We start from the raw sequence: 17,240 nt of genomic DNA on the forward strand, positions 1-17,240 counted from the left end.
TCTGGAAAGGTGTGAGCAGCCGGGGAACCCAGCGAGCGGATACCTTATGCATGTGAGATGGTTGCAGATGATTTTTTTTTTTCCACGGACCCAACGCTAATCTTGAAATTTTGGGATAGGTGGCGAATGGTTACGCTGCAATTTTCCAAAATGGCGACCTCCACTTGTTGGATGGTGTGTTCATCGATAGCAGAGTGGGGTCGCCCTGGAATTGGAGCTGTTTCCACCAAAGTCCGACAACATTTGAATTGACGATGCCAGTTTTTGACTACATCGTATGATGGGGAATCATCACCCTAAACCTCTTTCATCTCATCGAACGTCTCCTTTGGTGTGCAGCCTTTCAAGTAAAGGAACTTGACGACTGCTCTGTATTCCACTGGGTCCATTATCAAATCTCACACTGCTTCAGCACCTGTAAAATCAAGACCGTTATCAGTTTTGAGTTGCAAATTGGCATGTAACCTATAGAGACTTATATCATTACATGTGCAGTTTCAGCGTCCTGTGATAAATAGAAGTGGGTAAGGGGAAATCTTTAATGAACACCCCTCGTAAATTACTAATAGAATATTATTATAAACCACCTAATATACCAGAGTCCACAGACAATTTACTACTAAACGAGATAGACGAGGCGGCAGATCATAATGAGGTTGTTATTATGGGGGACTTCAACTACCCAGATATAGTACAGCTGCAAACTTGAAGATGTTTTTGCCCGCTCTGCACAGTCCCTAGCTACACTAGAGAAGAAACTAGCTGTTCTCGCAGAGCAACTGGAGAAAGCTCCAGAAGAGTCAAAGGAGGAGACTCAGAAAGAGATGAATGAACTAAAGGATCTAGAGTCATAAATAGAAGCAGAATTTCTCCAACTTCAAGAGGAGCTTGCAGCTTCTGAGCGATTCAGACATCATGTGGAGCAGGAAAGAGATGACTGGCTGATGAGGTCGCAAACAGCATCTCAGGAAAAAATCTGCTCTCTTGGAGGAGAAGAGACATTTGGAAAGCCAGAATTGCTCAATTTGATCAAGAGTTGCATGATCGGATGGTGGACCTGGACCACCAAAGACAAATTGTGTCTAGGTTGGTGAAGAAACAGAAGTCTGACCCGAGCGGCGACGGATGCTCGGGAGAAGGAGACCAAGGCCCTCTCCTTAGATAGAGCCCTTGAAGAAGCACTTGAGAAGCGAGATGAATTTGAGAGGCTGAACAGGCAACTCAGAGAAGAGATGGAAGATCTCATGAGCTCAAAGATTGACATCAGGAAGAACATCTATGAGCTGGAGAAGTCTAAGCCAGAGCCTGTTAAGTATAGGTCTGGAGATGGTGGCGTCGGCCGAGGCAGACAAGATGGAAGATGGTTCTGTGGAACCAGGTAATGTGGTTGATATGGAGGCTGAATCCAAGAGACTTGTGGCAGTGAGTAGTCAGGACCTGGTCATGAAAGACATCCCCTCTGCTGTCAATGCCTTCCAGAAATCCAGCGGTCTGCTGGGGAAGAAATACGAGGAGACAGACGACCAGCATGCAGATGTCTACTACTGTGAGATGGCTCTCCTAGAGCCTACATGAATGGGGAACAATTACCTGGGTGACCCTCTGGAGGGAATGCCAGAAGACAAAGAATCTGATGAAGTCCCTAGTACTTCCAACCTTGATGAGAAAGAGGGGTTAAGAATGAAAGTACAGTCAGGTCCATAAATATTGGGACATCGACACAATTCTAACATTTTTGGCTCTATACACCACCACAATGGTTTTTAAACTAACTAGATGTGCTTTAACTGCAGATTGTCAGCTTTAATTTGAGGGTATTTACATCCAAATCAGGTGAACGGTGTAGGAATTACAACAGTTTGCATATGTGCCTCCCACTTGTTAATGGACCAAAAGTAATGGGACAATTGGCTTCTCAACTGTTCCATGGCCAGGTGTGTGTTATTCCCTCATTATCCCAATTACAATGAGCAGATAAATGGTCCAGCGTTCATTTCAAGTGTGCCATTTGCATTTGGAATCTGTTGCTGTCAACTCTCAAGATGAGATCCAAAGAGCTGTCACTATCAGTGAAGCAAGCCATCATTAGGCTGAAAAGACAAAACAAACCCATCAGAGAGATAGCAAAAACATTAGGCATGGCCAAAACAACTGTTTGGAACATTCTTAAAAAGAAGGAACGCACCAGTGAGCTCAGCAACACCAAAAGACCCGGAAGACCACGGAAAACAACTGTGGTGGATGACCGAAGAATTAGGCCAGATTAGAGTTGCCAAACGACATTTAAAAAAGCCTTCACAGTTCTGGAACATCCTATGGACAGATGAGACCAAGATCAACTTGTACCAGAGTGATGAGAAGATTATGGAGAAGGAAAGGAACTGCTCATGATCCTAAGCATACTACCTCATCAGTGACGCATGGTAGTGGTAGAGTCATGGCGTGGGCATGTATGGCTGCCAGTGGAACTGGTTCTCTTGTATTTATTGATGATGTGACTGCTGACAAAAGCAGCAGGATGAATTCTGAAGTGTTTTGGGCAATATTATATGCTCATATTCAGCCAAATGCTTCAGAACTCATTGGACGGCGCTTCACAGTGCAGATGGATAATGACCTAAAGCATACTGCAAAAGCAACCAAAGAGTTTTTTAAGGGAAAGAAGTGGAATGTTATGCAATGGCCAAGTCAATCACCTGACCTGAATCCGATTGAGCATGCATTTCACTTGCTTAAGACAAAACTGAAGGGAAAATGCCCCAAGAACAAGCAGGAACTGAAGACAGTTGCAGTAGAGGCCTGGAAGAGCATCAGCAGGGATGAAAATCAGCGTCTGGTGATGTCTATGCGTTCCAGACTTCAGGCTGTAATTGACTGCAAAGGGTTTGCAACCAAGTATTAAAAAGTGAAAGTTTGATTTGAAGGGAATCTGTCACTAGCATATTAGCAACATTTTTTTTTAATGAATCCATGTGTAATAAAGTACCTTATATCCATATGTCTTGTTCTTTTTATTCTGTGTCTTGTCATTTCTTCAAAAAACGATTCTTATGATATGCAAATGAAGCTGTAAGGAGCCCAGAGGGGCGTTATTCTTTCTCCACGGTGCCCAGGAACGCCCCTCTGAAGTGCCGTGCCCGCCTAAATTTGAAAACTAATAACTCCTCCAAGTTCAGCTAAATCGCCTCCCAGAGGCGAAGCTAAGTGCTCCCCCCCCAGCGCCAAACACCCTGATCCTCCTCTCGCCTGCAACCGAAATCCCGCGCAGGCGCAGTGCTGGCGATTTCCTGCACCTGCGCTGATAAGACGACTGAGGGCAACAGCTTCAACAGCGTCACTGGGCATGCGCCGATCCCAGTGACGTGTTCGCTGTTTCCTCAGCCAGCTAAATCACCGGCACTGCGCCTGCGCGGGATTTCGGTTGCAGGCGAGAGGAGGATCGGGGGTGTTTGCCGCTGAGCGCGGCGCTGATGGGGGGGGGAGAACTTAGCCTCGCCTCTGGGAGGCGATTTAGCTGAACTTGGAGGAGTTATTAGTTTTCAAATTTAGGCGGGCACGGCACTTCAGAGGGGCGTTCCTGGGCACCATGGAGAAAGAATAACGCCCCTCTGGGCTCCTTACAGCTTCATTTGCATATCATAAGAAGCGTTTTTTTTTGAAGAAATGACAAGACTCACAATAAAAGAACAAGACATATGGATATAAGGTACTTTATTACACATGGATTCATAAAAAAAAAATTTGCTAATATGCAAGTGACAGATTCCCTTTAAGATTATTATTATGTCCCATTACTTTTGGTCCCTTAACAAGTGGGAGGCACATATGCAAACTGTTGTAATTCCTACACCGTTCACCTGATTTGGATGTAAATACCCTCAAATTAAAGCTGACAGTCTGCAGTTAAAGCACATCTTGTTCGTTTCATTTAAAATCCATTGTGGTGGTGTATAGAGCTAAAATTGTGTCCATGTCCCAATATTTATGGACCTGACTGTATATGATGGGAGAGGCATGTGTAGGATATAGCTGGGTGCTACTTTGCCCAGATTGTAGGCTGTAAGCCCACGAGAGGCATGTTAGAGTAGGCCCCATCTGATTAGAAGCCACCTTGTCGTCCGGTAGATGGGCCTGACATATTTTTGATCAATTATATGCGCAAAGAGCTTCTAACTGCCCTTGCAGTAAGTATGGCCACCAAACAGCTATTTTTTATTCTGTATTTGCTTATATCTTTGTGCAATTGACTAGCAGTGTGCTGCTACCTGTAGTTCTACTAATTCCATTGTATATGATGCCGTGTCATAGAAGGCTAACAAAGTGAACGAAGACTCCAAAGGAGACTCAAAGTCTGAAGAAGCTAAGGCCAGTGAGTTGGAGTGGGAGAAATCCTCGGATGTTGCAGAGACCAAAGATAAGGCTGGAGAAGAGTCTGCCGGAGTGGGAAAAGCCACTGAAGAAGCAGAGGACTCTGAAACTGAAGCCAAACCTGATGAAACCCCTGCAGATATTTTTTTTTTGCCAGATGCGTTTAAAGGAAGAGTGAGCGGCGATTAGCATGCTCTGCTAAAGGAGATCCGCAAAGGAGAAAGGGTCCGGACACGACCATGACTGGAAACAACTGTGTGAACAGTTCAGTCAAAAATGGCAGCAGTCCAAGAAAGGACCTGACCATATGCGAGTGCCCAGAGAAGTTAGAGAGAGCCGGTCGATTGGGGAAAAAAATATCTTGTGAAAGAAGTTCCAGAAGCCAAGATCGAAATGCTGAGAGTAAAGTAAAAAGAAAGATGCAATATGTTGATGAAATAAAGTAACAAAAAGAGCGAGATCAGAGTGCGAGAGTGTGTCATCATAGCTCGTGGAAGAGTAACAGAGTATTTGGCCATTAAATGGATATCATCTACTAGGTAGAAAATCTGTTTGTAAAAGACCAAGCCCTGCTAGTCTGGGGGTGGGAGATAGACGGAAAAAGGCGACACTGACCACATCTTCCAGAGGGCATGGTACGACGTGGAAGAATGCTCAGACCTCCGGTCTGAAAAGGGGGGGGGGGAGGGGAAGATATGTGGGAAGGTGGGGGTGTATATCTCACCCAGAAACCTCAGCTGGGTGAGATAACTAAAATCCAGAAGTGTGCAGTGGTCTCAGCAAGAGAGTTTGCCAAGACAGTTTTGTTTACGTTGTATTCTGGGCTGGATTTTTAATTGGACTGGCAGTTAGACTTTGTAGTGGGAGCTGCCGGTCCACACCTTTCCAGCACGGGTATTCCCTCATACCAGAGGTGAGCGCAGGTGAACCCTACCCTAATCAGTCTGGCATAAATCCACCCTCAGTGTCAGTCTGGGGAGAAATGTATGTGAGCCTGGAGCAGAGGCTCTGTGGGTGGCCTCAGTCTGAAGGACTGAGGGGCCACAAGGCTATGCAACGCCTGATCGCTTTCCGGTGTGGAACAGTGTTTGTTGAGCGGACCAACTGAGGCTTGGAGCCTGAGACCCTGAGCATAAATCTGAGACCTATAGGGTTGGTCAGGGAAATCATAATTCTGTTTAGGTAGAGCCCAGCCAGGCAGGAGTTTATTTTGTAAAACTGTTTACATTTGCCCTTAAATCCTGGTGTCCGTGAAGATATCTGCGAGTGTGACCCCCTGAAAGAGGGCGATCCCTTACAATACTAAATGGTAAAACACTGACATGGAAAAGGACCTAGGAATTTTAGTGAACAGCAAACTAAGCTGTAAAAACCAGTGTCAGGCAGCTGCTGCCAAAGCCAATAAGATAATGGGTTGCATCAAAAGGGGAATAGATGCCAGTGATGAGAACATAGTCCTACCACTTTTCAAATCTCTAGTCAGACCACACATGGAGTACTGTGTACAGTTCTGGGCTCCTGTGAACAAGGCAGACATAGCAGAGCTGGAGAGGGTACAGAGGAGGGCAACTAAAGTAATAACTGGAATGGGGTGGGGGGGGGGGGGACTACAGTACCCTGAAAGATGATCAACATTAGGGTTATTCACTTTAGAAAAAAGACGACTGAGGGGAGATCTAATATTTATGTATAAAAATATCTCTCCCATCATCTATTTATCTCCAGGACTGTGACGAGGGGACATCCTCCGCATCTGGAGGAAAGGTTTGTACACAAACATAGAAGAGGATTTTTTACGGTAAGAGCAGTGAGACTATGGAACTCTCTGCCTGAGGAGGTGGTGATGGTGAGTTAACAAAAAAAAGAGTTCAAGAGGGGCCTGGATGTATTTCTGCAGTGTAATATTACACGTTATAGCTACTAGAGAGGGGTCGTTGATCCAGGGAGTTATTCTAATTGCCTGATTGGAGTCAGGAAGGAATTTTTTTCCCCCTTAAGTGGGCCAAAATGAGCTTCTACCTCACAGTTTTTTTTTTTTTTTGCCTTCCTCTGGATCAACTTGCAGGATAACAGGCAAACTGGATGGACAAATGTTTTTTTTTTCGGCCTTATTACTATGTCAGTCTAACGGTGACCCTGTAAGGGCTTTATCTCCTTGGCATCCTGATTGCAGAAGAAGCGGTTGTACTGAAGATCAGATTATACTGCGTGCCTCAGTCCGAGGCTGCCACAATCAATACAGGACCCTAGGGAGAGAGCACCCAATTGTCTCCTGTCATTTTTATTAATGGCACACACAAAGGGACATAAGCAGGTCGATCACAAGAATAAGGGATATATGGCTACCGGCATATGTCAGGTTATTTTCATGTAGTCATTTAGTGCTGCAACAAATAAATCTATCACTGAATATTCCAAGGTGATCCAGTTTAAAAATACTGTGTAGATTTGTTACCATTGCTACTGTATTATCTCACTGTCCACAGAGGAAATATGGATACCATTAATACATGAAATGTCACACTATCTTTGAGGCCACAAAACCACCTAGGACAGTACATTTTTTCTTCAATGTGAAATGAGTTGTGCAGTCCTCAGCTTCCATACACTGTGCTGATACAGCAGGAGATAAATTCAGGACTAGCTTACCCCCAAAACAGCAGGTTTTCTGAGGGCATCATTAGAAAGCTGCATGATGGCATGCTAATGGTTTAGTGGGCTCAAAGATAGTGACAGTTCATTTTGATGTTATCTGGGATCTATGTAATGGGAATATTTCAGCCATTTCTCACCCCACTGAACTGCTAACTGAATAGTTCCTGAGAAATCAAGGGTAACTGTTGGCGATCAAGAGAGAAGAAAGTTTTAATAACTCGTGTTGTAGTATTCAAACCAGTGGCAAAGTGTTCCAGGCTTCTTTGCTGTAAACGCTCCTCTGCAGGATTACGGATATCTCTCAGTCTCTCACACGTACAGTTGGACTTGGCTATTTGTATAACGCCTTTCCCTACAAAATTTGAGCGGTAATGGACTTTTACTCCGCACAACAAACTGGAACATGAACATTACATAAATGTCTGTGTGCACAGCAGGAAAAGGCACTGCATATGTGCAAGAGTTGGAGAAGACATCCTATGACACTGGCGACATCAATAAACTGCAGAAAGGAAGGTCCTTCGAGAATCACCTATGAGACAAAGCCAGTCATTTGCATATGGCATGTGAATTACTATAACTTTCTGACCTTAGTCATCCTTGATGTATCATCAGCAACTTATGCATCACTATACTTGAGCTTTTCAATGATTTTAGCGGTTCAGAAGTGTGAAAACCGCCAACAGACCTCCCCTTAAGGGAGTCTTGTCACCTCTTTTCACCAATATATTTAAGAGCATTGTACCACAGAAGATTACAGCACATTCCTAAGCATACCTGTGTGCACTTTGTGTCTGTATTCCACGGCAGAAAAAGCACTTTTATTCTGCTGGAAAACAGCTCCTAAGTGGCCAAAGCAAACCAGGACTGAAGAGGGGATGGCTGCTTCAGCTGCTCATATCTTCGGATTGGTACAGCTAGAAAGATTCTAACCTTTCAAACTATAACAGAACCACAGAATTATATCCACTATATCAGAAGATATAGCCGTTAGAAATCGAGTCAGGAGTGAAAGCCGTTTTTACTTTCACTTTTCAGCTGGGCACTTGGGAGCTGTTTTCTAGCATATAAAAGTGCATTTTCCTGGACATGAAATACAGACACATAGTACACAAAGGTATGCTTGGAAAGCGTTTGCAATCTTCTATGGGGCAGTGTTAGTTATATTGGTGAAAATTAGGTGCAGCCTCCTTTTAAGGCAACCTGCACATGGTGTGGATTATGCACGTTTTTTTCTGTGCAGAAAAACCACCATGTAATACAGCACCAGCAAACTGTAGGAGATTAGACAAATTCATGTGCAATTAGCTTTTTTTTTTTTAAAAGCAGAAATTGTCCTCCCACGGGATTCTGAATCCACAGCATGTCAACTGTTTGCGATTTTTGGTGTGGCTCGACCCTTTTCAATGGAAGGCTGAGGTTAAATCACAACAAAATCTGCAAGTAACACATGCAGATTTTGATGTGGATTTAGCGCGGAACACAGAAATTCTTGCAGAGCCCTACCAGTGCAGGCAGCCTTAAAACAGATTTATATTTCTTTCCAGGTTTGTAATTCCATTTTGTCATCTCGAAACCTTTAGCTGTTTAATGAAGTATAATTAATATCCGTAAAACGGTTCCTAAACCAAATCTGTTTTGAACCAGCCCTTGCTAGTTTCTATAAATTGTCTTGTAAATTTTAATACTGTAACTTGAAACTTTTAGCCCTGACCACCTCAGAAAACACATTCTAAGATTACAAAACTGTTTGAATTTCAGAAATTCAATTTATATAGTAATATATGTGTGTAAAAAGTTAAAATATAGGGTATATACAATAGCACATAAGCACAAAGGAATTCTGCACACAAAGTAAAAAAATGTTTTTGATGCAAAAATACATCATAAGTTTTAAAATACAAAATGATTTCAAATAGTACATGATAACTCTACTCAACATAAAATATTTTACAAGAACAACAAATCCCAAAACACTAAGTAAGCTTCGGATTTCAAATGTTGCAGTGAGCAGAGGCTAACAGTAAACCAATTGGATGTGCCCGTTTAGTACAATTTTTTTTTTTTTTTTTTTTTTTATATCTTTTCAAACATGGGCACAGGGAAGGAACAAAAAAAAAAAAAATAATCCAATTTATAAATATAAATGTGGAGTCAACATCCCACAACAGGTTGCTGGTGATAGGGATTTGAGTTTAACAAGGTACAGTACATAAAGAAATTGATTTCAGTTTTAAAAATTGCCCAGAGTGTCAACCGTTCAGTGAATAATTAGACATTCTGCTTTCCTTGACAGAATGCACAAGTGTTGAAATTCAAATCAATCATTCCTGTATTTCCTTTTGAACTAAGGAGTGCTTCTTTAAGGTCCTCCTTCGACTTTCGTCCTTTAAAACTTAGTAAATGTACCTCAGTGTGCTTAGAAAGACCTTTCAATAAAGTTTTGCACAGCTGCTTAATGTAGAAAGAGTAGAATGCGCTAACTTGTCAAATGATTGGTGCAGCTGCCGAGCAAAACCCCAGTCCAATCATCCCCAAAACACAATGCATTAAAATGGTTATCTTCCATTGTGTTGGCTATGGTCAGCTGGACAGCTCAATGAACTGATCAATCTCTCATCTATGCTTGGGCCAGGCTTAGTGGAGTAAAGTAGATGGCAAAGCAAGGCAGTGTCTGTAATTAGCTCCAATAATACAGTATATTAATTGTACTAAGAGCCAAATGAGTGATAGATGCCTCAATGCATTATATATATCTATACACAAACCTTCCCTGTACTAACAATGTGGAGCTAAAAGTAGGTAGGGCCAAAGCAGAATTGCAAATAAACAAAATCTGATAAAAAAAAAAATAATAATAATAATAATAAAATAAGTCTTTTTTCTTCTTGATCTTGACCAGATGTTAAATTCTCTTGGTTTTGGAGGCAGGAGTTAAGAAGCATTCACAGGTTTAATGCAAAAAGCATAGATGAAATGAAATCCTGTTGTGGCGGTCAGGCAGTTTTGCGCAAAAGGGGAATATAGAAAATGAAATAAAAAAATACAGTTCATCAGGTTTATGGTCAACCAGTCTCATCGTTAGGGGTTCATAAACCTAAATTAACCTGCCCATCTTAGTCAGATTTGTGGCAATAGAGGTCCTAAGTGCTTTCAGTTCTTCAATCAATGTTTGTTTGATTTTCAAGGACTGCTACTCTGTTCTCTAAGCATTTGACATATTCTTTCTTTTTCCGGCGACATTCCCGAGCAGCTATCCTGTTGGAACAAAAACAAACCAAACAGTGCTGTAAATTAGCCATCAATAAAAAAAAACATGTGTTCAACAAATGGAAGACAAATTACACTATATGGGCAAATGTGTGTTGACAACTGACCATCAAAACCTTTCGATCTTTTTGGAGATCTCTTTTTGCGGTGCGGACAGATCATGGACCCATTTAAGTTAAATGGGTCTCGATCCGTCCCGCCGCCGCCCGTGGCATTGGGGACTGCAAATTGCGGTCCCCCAATGCACAGAACGAACCCACAAAGGCCGTGTGTAAGAGGCCTAAGGCTGATTTCAGATGGCCATGTGTGGTCCCGAGAGAAAACAATCCATTGACCGCAGCTTGTCTGACCCAACTCATGGCACCATAGTAAACTTATGATGCTATGAGTTCTTACAAACCGTGGCACTACTTTACTGTAATCATAGTTATCATGATACATCACTTTGATGCTGTGAGTTCAGTTCAGACATGTCACGGTCAGTCTGGTAAAAGGTGTTTGTCACAAGAAACCATTTTTCCAGACCTCCCATGGCCATCTGAAATGACCTAAGGGTCCTTACACGAAAAAACAAAAAACACTGAATTTGAGTGTGGTTTTTAATGGCATAGTAGGGTGAGTTTGGTGTGGCAGAACTTGACTGACCCACACACAGCAGTGACCTCAACCACACTGAACACCTTTGGGAATTAGAAAGCAGACTGCGAGTCAGGCCACCTCATCCAACAACACAGGTCTGACCTCAAAAAATGCTCATCTGGGTGAATGGGCAAAAATTTCCACGGACACACTCCAAAACCTTGTAAAAGGCCATCCCAGAAAGGTTGTTGTACAATAAAAGCACTTATGCCTCATGTAATCACCCCTATCTCCGCAGGTTGTAGCTCTCACTCATACTGTCTGAACTGTTGTCTTTTCATTCTGTGATGTCCACTTTGTTTGTACCTGTTCCCTTTGAATTCTAAAGTGCTGCAGTTTTGTTGGCGCTTTATAAAGAAAGATTATTATTAACTCCATATTAATGCTAAGGATTTAGAAGGGGATGTCATAAAAGCTCCTGTAGGTGTAAACGTGTAGATGTCTCAATACTTTTGTCTATACATACTAGTATGTCAATGCCGTGAGGTGCCTAGTCTGAACATATGGTTGTAGTCATGACTTCATAGACAAATTATGTATCAAGGTTATCCCCATCTTGTTAAGTGATAGCATGGGGCAAAGATATGCCACCACTTTTTCATTAGTGGGGGAAGAACCTGTGGGACTCGAAACTGATCCTCAGAATGAAGAGGGCTTCAGAGATGATTAATGTTGCATCCTCTTCTAAATTTGCCCTGCAGAACAGTGCTCCTGACCATCTGGGAACTGCAACGTGGCCCTGTTCAACGGTAAAAACAGTGATGGGAGCGCAGTGCTAGAACTGCATTGCTGCGCCTTCAATTTTAATATCGGTGAGGATCCCAGGGGTCAGAACCCTTATAACCTTAAAACACACAGAGAACTATCATACCTGTTCTTCATAAGTCTCACTTCTCTCTTCCGTGCTGGCTTCCTCAGCAGGCTGGGCAGGGATTGCTGGAGATGATGCCATGACCACCCCTGGTGCAATCGTGCTTGTGGGAGCTGTGCGAATCTGGTAAGTCTGTACATCTCCTGAGGCAGCTAAAATGGGATATGTATATATATTTTTTAAATAGTTTATAGTATATATAGTCTAAACACAATAGTTATTGTAACAGGGATGATGTCAATTTACAGTTGAAATGTTTAGTAAAATATAAAAAAAATTATATATATATATAAAAAAATTATATTTTTATCCCATCTAATATCCACACTATCTATAATCTATCCTATGAAGTATACCATGCACAAAAGACTGTCCTAGAACAGATAAGCAACATATAAAAAGTTAAAAGGTAGACAATGAATAAAAAAAAATAATATAATAATACTATTTTAGGGTAACACATACAATCACAAGAACAACTAAAAAAGTTCCCAGGATTCCAACTCATCTATCCACAGGATAGGGGTGTAAGTGTCTAATCAGTGCTGGTCCGACCACTGGGACCCCTACCAATTACGAGAATCATGCAAGCTACCATTCCATTCATCTGACAAGAAACCACATTTCTTTTGATAAAAGTTTAATCCATGCAGAGAATTAGATGAATGGCAACATAAAGATAAAAGATGTTTGTAACCCAGTAAGACAGGTACATAAAAAATTAACACACAAAAAAAAAAAAAAAAACTTTATAAAATCAAAACTGGGATTTAAAAAAAAATAAAAATAAAAAAAAAAGTTAAAGAACAGGGATCTTGGCATGCACTAGTGCTGGGTGGGAGTCCTTGCAATCCAACATGAACCCTGTTGGTGACTGCCCATACGTGTTTTTATGGCGGTCACTAGTGGGCTTTAAACCTGCACAATTCCTTTTTACAGCAGAGCAGGTTTAGACCAGAGCACAGCGAGTGTTCAGATGTTTCAGATGGAGGGAGTTCCCTCTGTCACTAATTAGCACACCGCAAATGCAATCATGGGGTTTCAATGCCTTTACATAACATCTAGAGGTCTATTGAAGGCTCCCATGTCTGCCTTCAGTGTACACCTACTAGGCAATCAATAAGTCTTATGTATCCCCAAAATGGTACTAATAAAAATTACTAGTTGTCCGACAAAAATAGAGCACTCACACAGCTCTGTTATAATCAGTGAGCCCCGCTGTAAATCAAGCAAATGCTGGAGTGCCAGTGGCTGAAGGGCGATCCCTCAAGCCCAAACATACAAAAAGTAAGGGTCCATTCACACGTCCGTTGTTTCTTTCCTGATCTGTTCCATTTTTTGCTGAACAGATCTGGACCCATTCATTTTCAATGGGTCCTGAAAAAAATCAGACATTGAGCTGTCCGTTTTTTCCAGGACCCATTTGAAAATGAATGGGTCCAGATATGTTCAGCAAAAAAACGGAACAGATCAGGAAAGAAACAACGGACGTGTGAATGGACCCTAAAGATGCGTTTATTCACCTGGTATCGTGCAAACGTTTCAGTCCTCTTAGTGGGACTATTCTCAAACAGTGGTTACAAAGTAATGGTGCTCAATACACATATAAATAGTGACCCAATCATTATGAAGCAATTAAATAATGAAAAAAAAATAAAAATTTTATCACTCTCAAAAATTGTGTTTCGTTAATACGTTAAGGACCCAGGACGAGAATGCTCGTCCTAAACGGCCGATAGTTAGTGCCTCAGGACGAGCATTCTTGTACTGCTGTAACTTCCTCCCCCCCCCCCCCCCCCTGTTACTGACAGCCAGATCCCTGCTGCATCCACCAACATTGGTGATGATGCAGATGCATTAACCCGCATATACCGCGGTCAGCGCGGACCGTGTATATGGAAGGTTTGCACTCCATCACCTCATCCATCGGGTCCCCGTGCTGCTGTGGCGAGGACTCGATGGTAGCCATGGCAGCCCCAAAGCCATTCTAAGGCTTGGGGCTCGGCATGTACGGAGGCCTAAGAAGCCCAGCCCCCAGGCTGGGTCTCCTAGGCAACTGTTAGCGTTTTCCAGTGTAAGAACACTAACAGTTCAATACAGCACAGTTTCAAGTAAAAAATAAATAAGTGTCTTTTTCCCAAAATAAAAAATTGTAAAGAAAAAAGGAAAAAAAAGAAAAGTAGACATTTTAGGTATCGCTGCATCCGTATCGACCAGCTCTATAAAAATATCACATGACCTAACCCCTCAGGTGAACACAGTTAAAAAAAAAAAAAAGTGCTAAAAGAGCATTTTTTTTGTTACTTTACATCACTTAGGCTCAGTTCACACCTGAGCGTTTTACAGCGCGTTCCTACGCGCTGTAAAACGCTCAACAGGAGAATCCATTGCTTCCCTATGGGAATGGTTTCTCACCTGGGCGTTTTACAGCGCGTACGATCGCGCTGTAAAACGCCCGACGCTCACACAAGTACAGGAGGTTTTTTTGGGCGCTTGTCGCGCGTTCCCCGTAACATAGACTTTCGGGAACGCGCGACACTGTGTGCACACTTGTCTCTGTATGCGCGCTTGTAAACGTCCGTAACAATCGCGCATACAGAGCGCTCCTTTCAGAACGCTCAGGTGTGAACTGAGCCTAAAAGTGCAACACCAGCGATCGAAAAGGCGTATGCCCGACAAAATCAGTACCAATCTAACAGTCACCTCATCCCGCAAAAAACGAGCCCCTACCTAAGACAATCGCCCAATAAATAAAAATAACTATGGCTCAGAATATGGAGACACTAAAACATTTTTTTTTTTGTTTTAAAAATGCTGTTATTGTGTAAAACTTAAATTAAAAAAAAGTATACATATTATGTATCGCCGCGTCCGGAATGACCGGCTCTATAAAAATACCACATGACCTAACCCCTCAGGTGAACACCGTAAAAAAAAAAAAAAAAAAAAAAAAAAAGCCATTTTTTTGTCACCTTATATCACAAAAAGTGTAAAAGCAAGCGATCAAAAAGTCATATGCACCCCAAGATAGTGCCAATCTAACCGTCGCCTCATCCCGCAAAAATGGTACCCTACCTAAGATAATCACCCAAAAACTTTAAAAAAAACTATGGAGACACTAAAACATGATTTTATTTTATTTTTTAAATGAAATCATTGTGTAAACCTTACATAAATAAAAAAAAGTAGACATATTAGGTATTGCCGTGTCCGTAATAACCTGCTCTATAAAAATATCACATGACCCAACCCCTTAGGTGAATACCGTAAAAAAAATAAAAAAAATAATACATTTTTAAAAAAGCCATTTTTTGTCACCTTACATCACAAAAAGTGTAATAGTAAGCGATCAAAAAGTCATATGCACCCTATAATAGTAGCAATCAAACAGTCATCTCATGCCCCTACATAAGACAGTCGCCCAAAAAATAAATAAAACTATGGCTTTCAGAATGGAGACACAAAAAATATATTTTTTTTTTTAATGCTTTGTTATGTAAAACTGAAACAACCAACAAACAAAAAAGTTGTCATATTTGGTATTGTTGCGTCCGTGACAACCTGCTCTATAAAAATACCACATGATCTAACCTGTCAGATGAATGTTGGAAATAACAAAAAATAAAAACGGTGCCAAAACAGCTATTTCTTGTTACCTTACCTAACAAAAAAGTGTAATATAGAGCAACCAAAATCATATGTACCCTATAATAGTAACAACAAAACTGCCGCCCTTATCCTGTTGTTTTCAAAATGGAGGTCACTTTTTTCGAGTTTTCTACTCTAGGGGTGCATCAGGGGGGGCTTCGAATGGGACATGGTGTATAAAGAAACAGTCCAGGCAAATCTGCCTTCCAAAAAACCGTATGGCATTCCTTTCTTCTGCGCAATGCCGTGTGCCCGTACAGCAGTTTACGACCACATATGCGGTGTTTCTGTAAACTACAGAATCGGAGCCATAAATATTAAGTTTTGTTTGGCTGTTAACCCTTGCTTTGTAACTGGAAAAAATGGATTCAAATGGAAATCTGCCAAAGAAGTAAAAATCATCTCTATTTTCCATAATTCTTGTGAAACACCTTTAAGGGTTAACAATGTTTGTAAAATCTGTTTTTAATATCTTGATGGGTGTAGTATGTAAAATGGGGTATCTATTATGTAAGCCTCACAAGTGACTTCGAAACCTGAACTGGTCCTGAAAAGTGGGTTTTAGAAAATTCTGAAAAATGTCAAGATTTGCTTCTAAAACTTCTAAGCCTTGTAACATCCCCAAAAAAAATAAAATGGCAATTCACAAAATGATCCAAACATGAAGTAGACATATGGGGAATGTAAAGTAATACACTATTTTTGGAGGTATTACTATCTATTATAAAAAGTAGAGAAATTGAAATTTGCTAATTTTTCCTATTTTTGGTAAATTTGGAATTTTTGTTATAAATAAAAATTATTTTTTTGACTCAATTTTACCACCGTCATGAAGTACAATACGTGACGAGAAAACAATCTCAGAATGGCTTGGATAAGTAAAAGCGTTTTAAAGTTATCTCCAACATAAAGTGACATGTCAGATTTGCAAAAAAATGGCCGGGTCCTTAAGGTGAAAATATGGCAGGGTCCTTAAGGGGTTAAAACAAGTGCTGACCATGTACAATTCATTGACCTACACCCATGTTTTTTACATTCATACACAGTTATGTGCAAATAATGTGAAAAATATACAGTTCAATATAAGATAATTAAAAACACTGTATACAACCAGTGCTTTAAATATAGAATCGCTTACAGCTGATGGGAAGGAAGCGGAGAACACTAACTGCCCAGCATGTGTAGGGAAACATGGGCCTCCCAGAGCATCTGTGCTTACAGAGTGTGAGTGTGTGAGTGTGTGAGTGTGAGAGTGTGTGTATTATATATACTATATATATATATATATATATATACACATATATACATACATACATACATACATACACACATACAGTATATATACACACAAACACAACACAATTATTTAGATTTCAGTATATTCTTAAAGTTATCCTTCTTTAGAATATCGGGTGTCTATTGTTACTTTACACTCCATTTACTGTTTAAATATCTATATATCTTTGATCAGGTGGCTTTGTACCTTCCTGGACCCGTGGATTCAAATGTGATATATAGCTTCTGATTATGCCCTTCTTGGAAAGCTGTACCTTCCAGGACCTGTGGGTTCCCTGACAGCCTCTGATGCGGCTTGCGATCATGTGAGCACATGTGATTTGTCAGGTGGACGTCACAGGTCCTGGTTTTTCTTCTAAGTATATTTCTGACATGCGCAGTCTGTAAGCACAGATGGGAGCCATGTTTCCCTACACACAGCTGGGCAGTTAGTGTTCTCCCTTCCTTACCATCAGCTGTAAGCAATTCTATATTTAAAGCACGGTTGTATACA

General features: G+C 41.2%; 1 protein-coding gene across 1 annotated transcript in view; it reads right to left on the minus strand.

Moving 5' to 3' along the window:
• Window positions 1-8,130: 8,130 nt before the first annotated feature.
• CREB1 (cAMP responsive element binding protein 1) overlaps window positions 8,131-17,240 on the minus strand; it is a 72,206-nt gene continuing 63,096 nt past the window's right edge. Inside the window, 3 exon segments of the mRNA XM_040440654.1 lie at window positions 8,131-10,281; window positions 11,804-11,835; window positions 11,837-11,955. Of these exon segments, the coding sequence (XP_040296588.1) occupies window positions 10,185-10,281; window positions 11,804-11,835; window positions 11,837-11,955 (248 nt within the window). The 3' untranslated portion in view covers window positions 8,131-10,184.

Source organism: Bufo bufo, chromosome 7 (assembly GCF_905171765.1).
Source record: "Bufo bufo chromosome 7, aBufBuf1.1, whole genome shotgun sequence".
In the NCBI taxonomy this organism is placed as follows: Eukaryota; Metazoa; Chordata; class Amphibia; order Anura; family Bufonidae; genus Bufo; species Bufo bufo.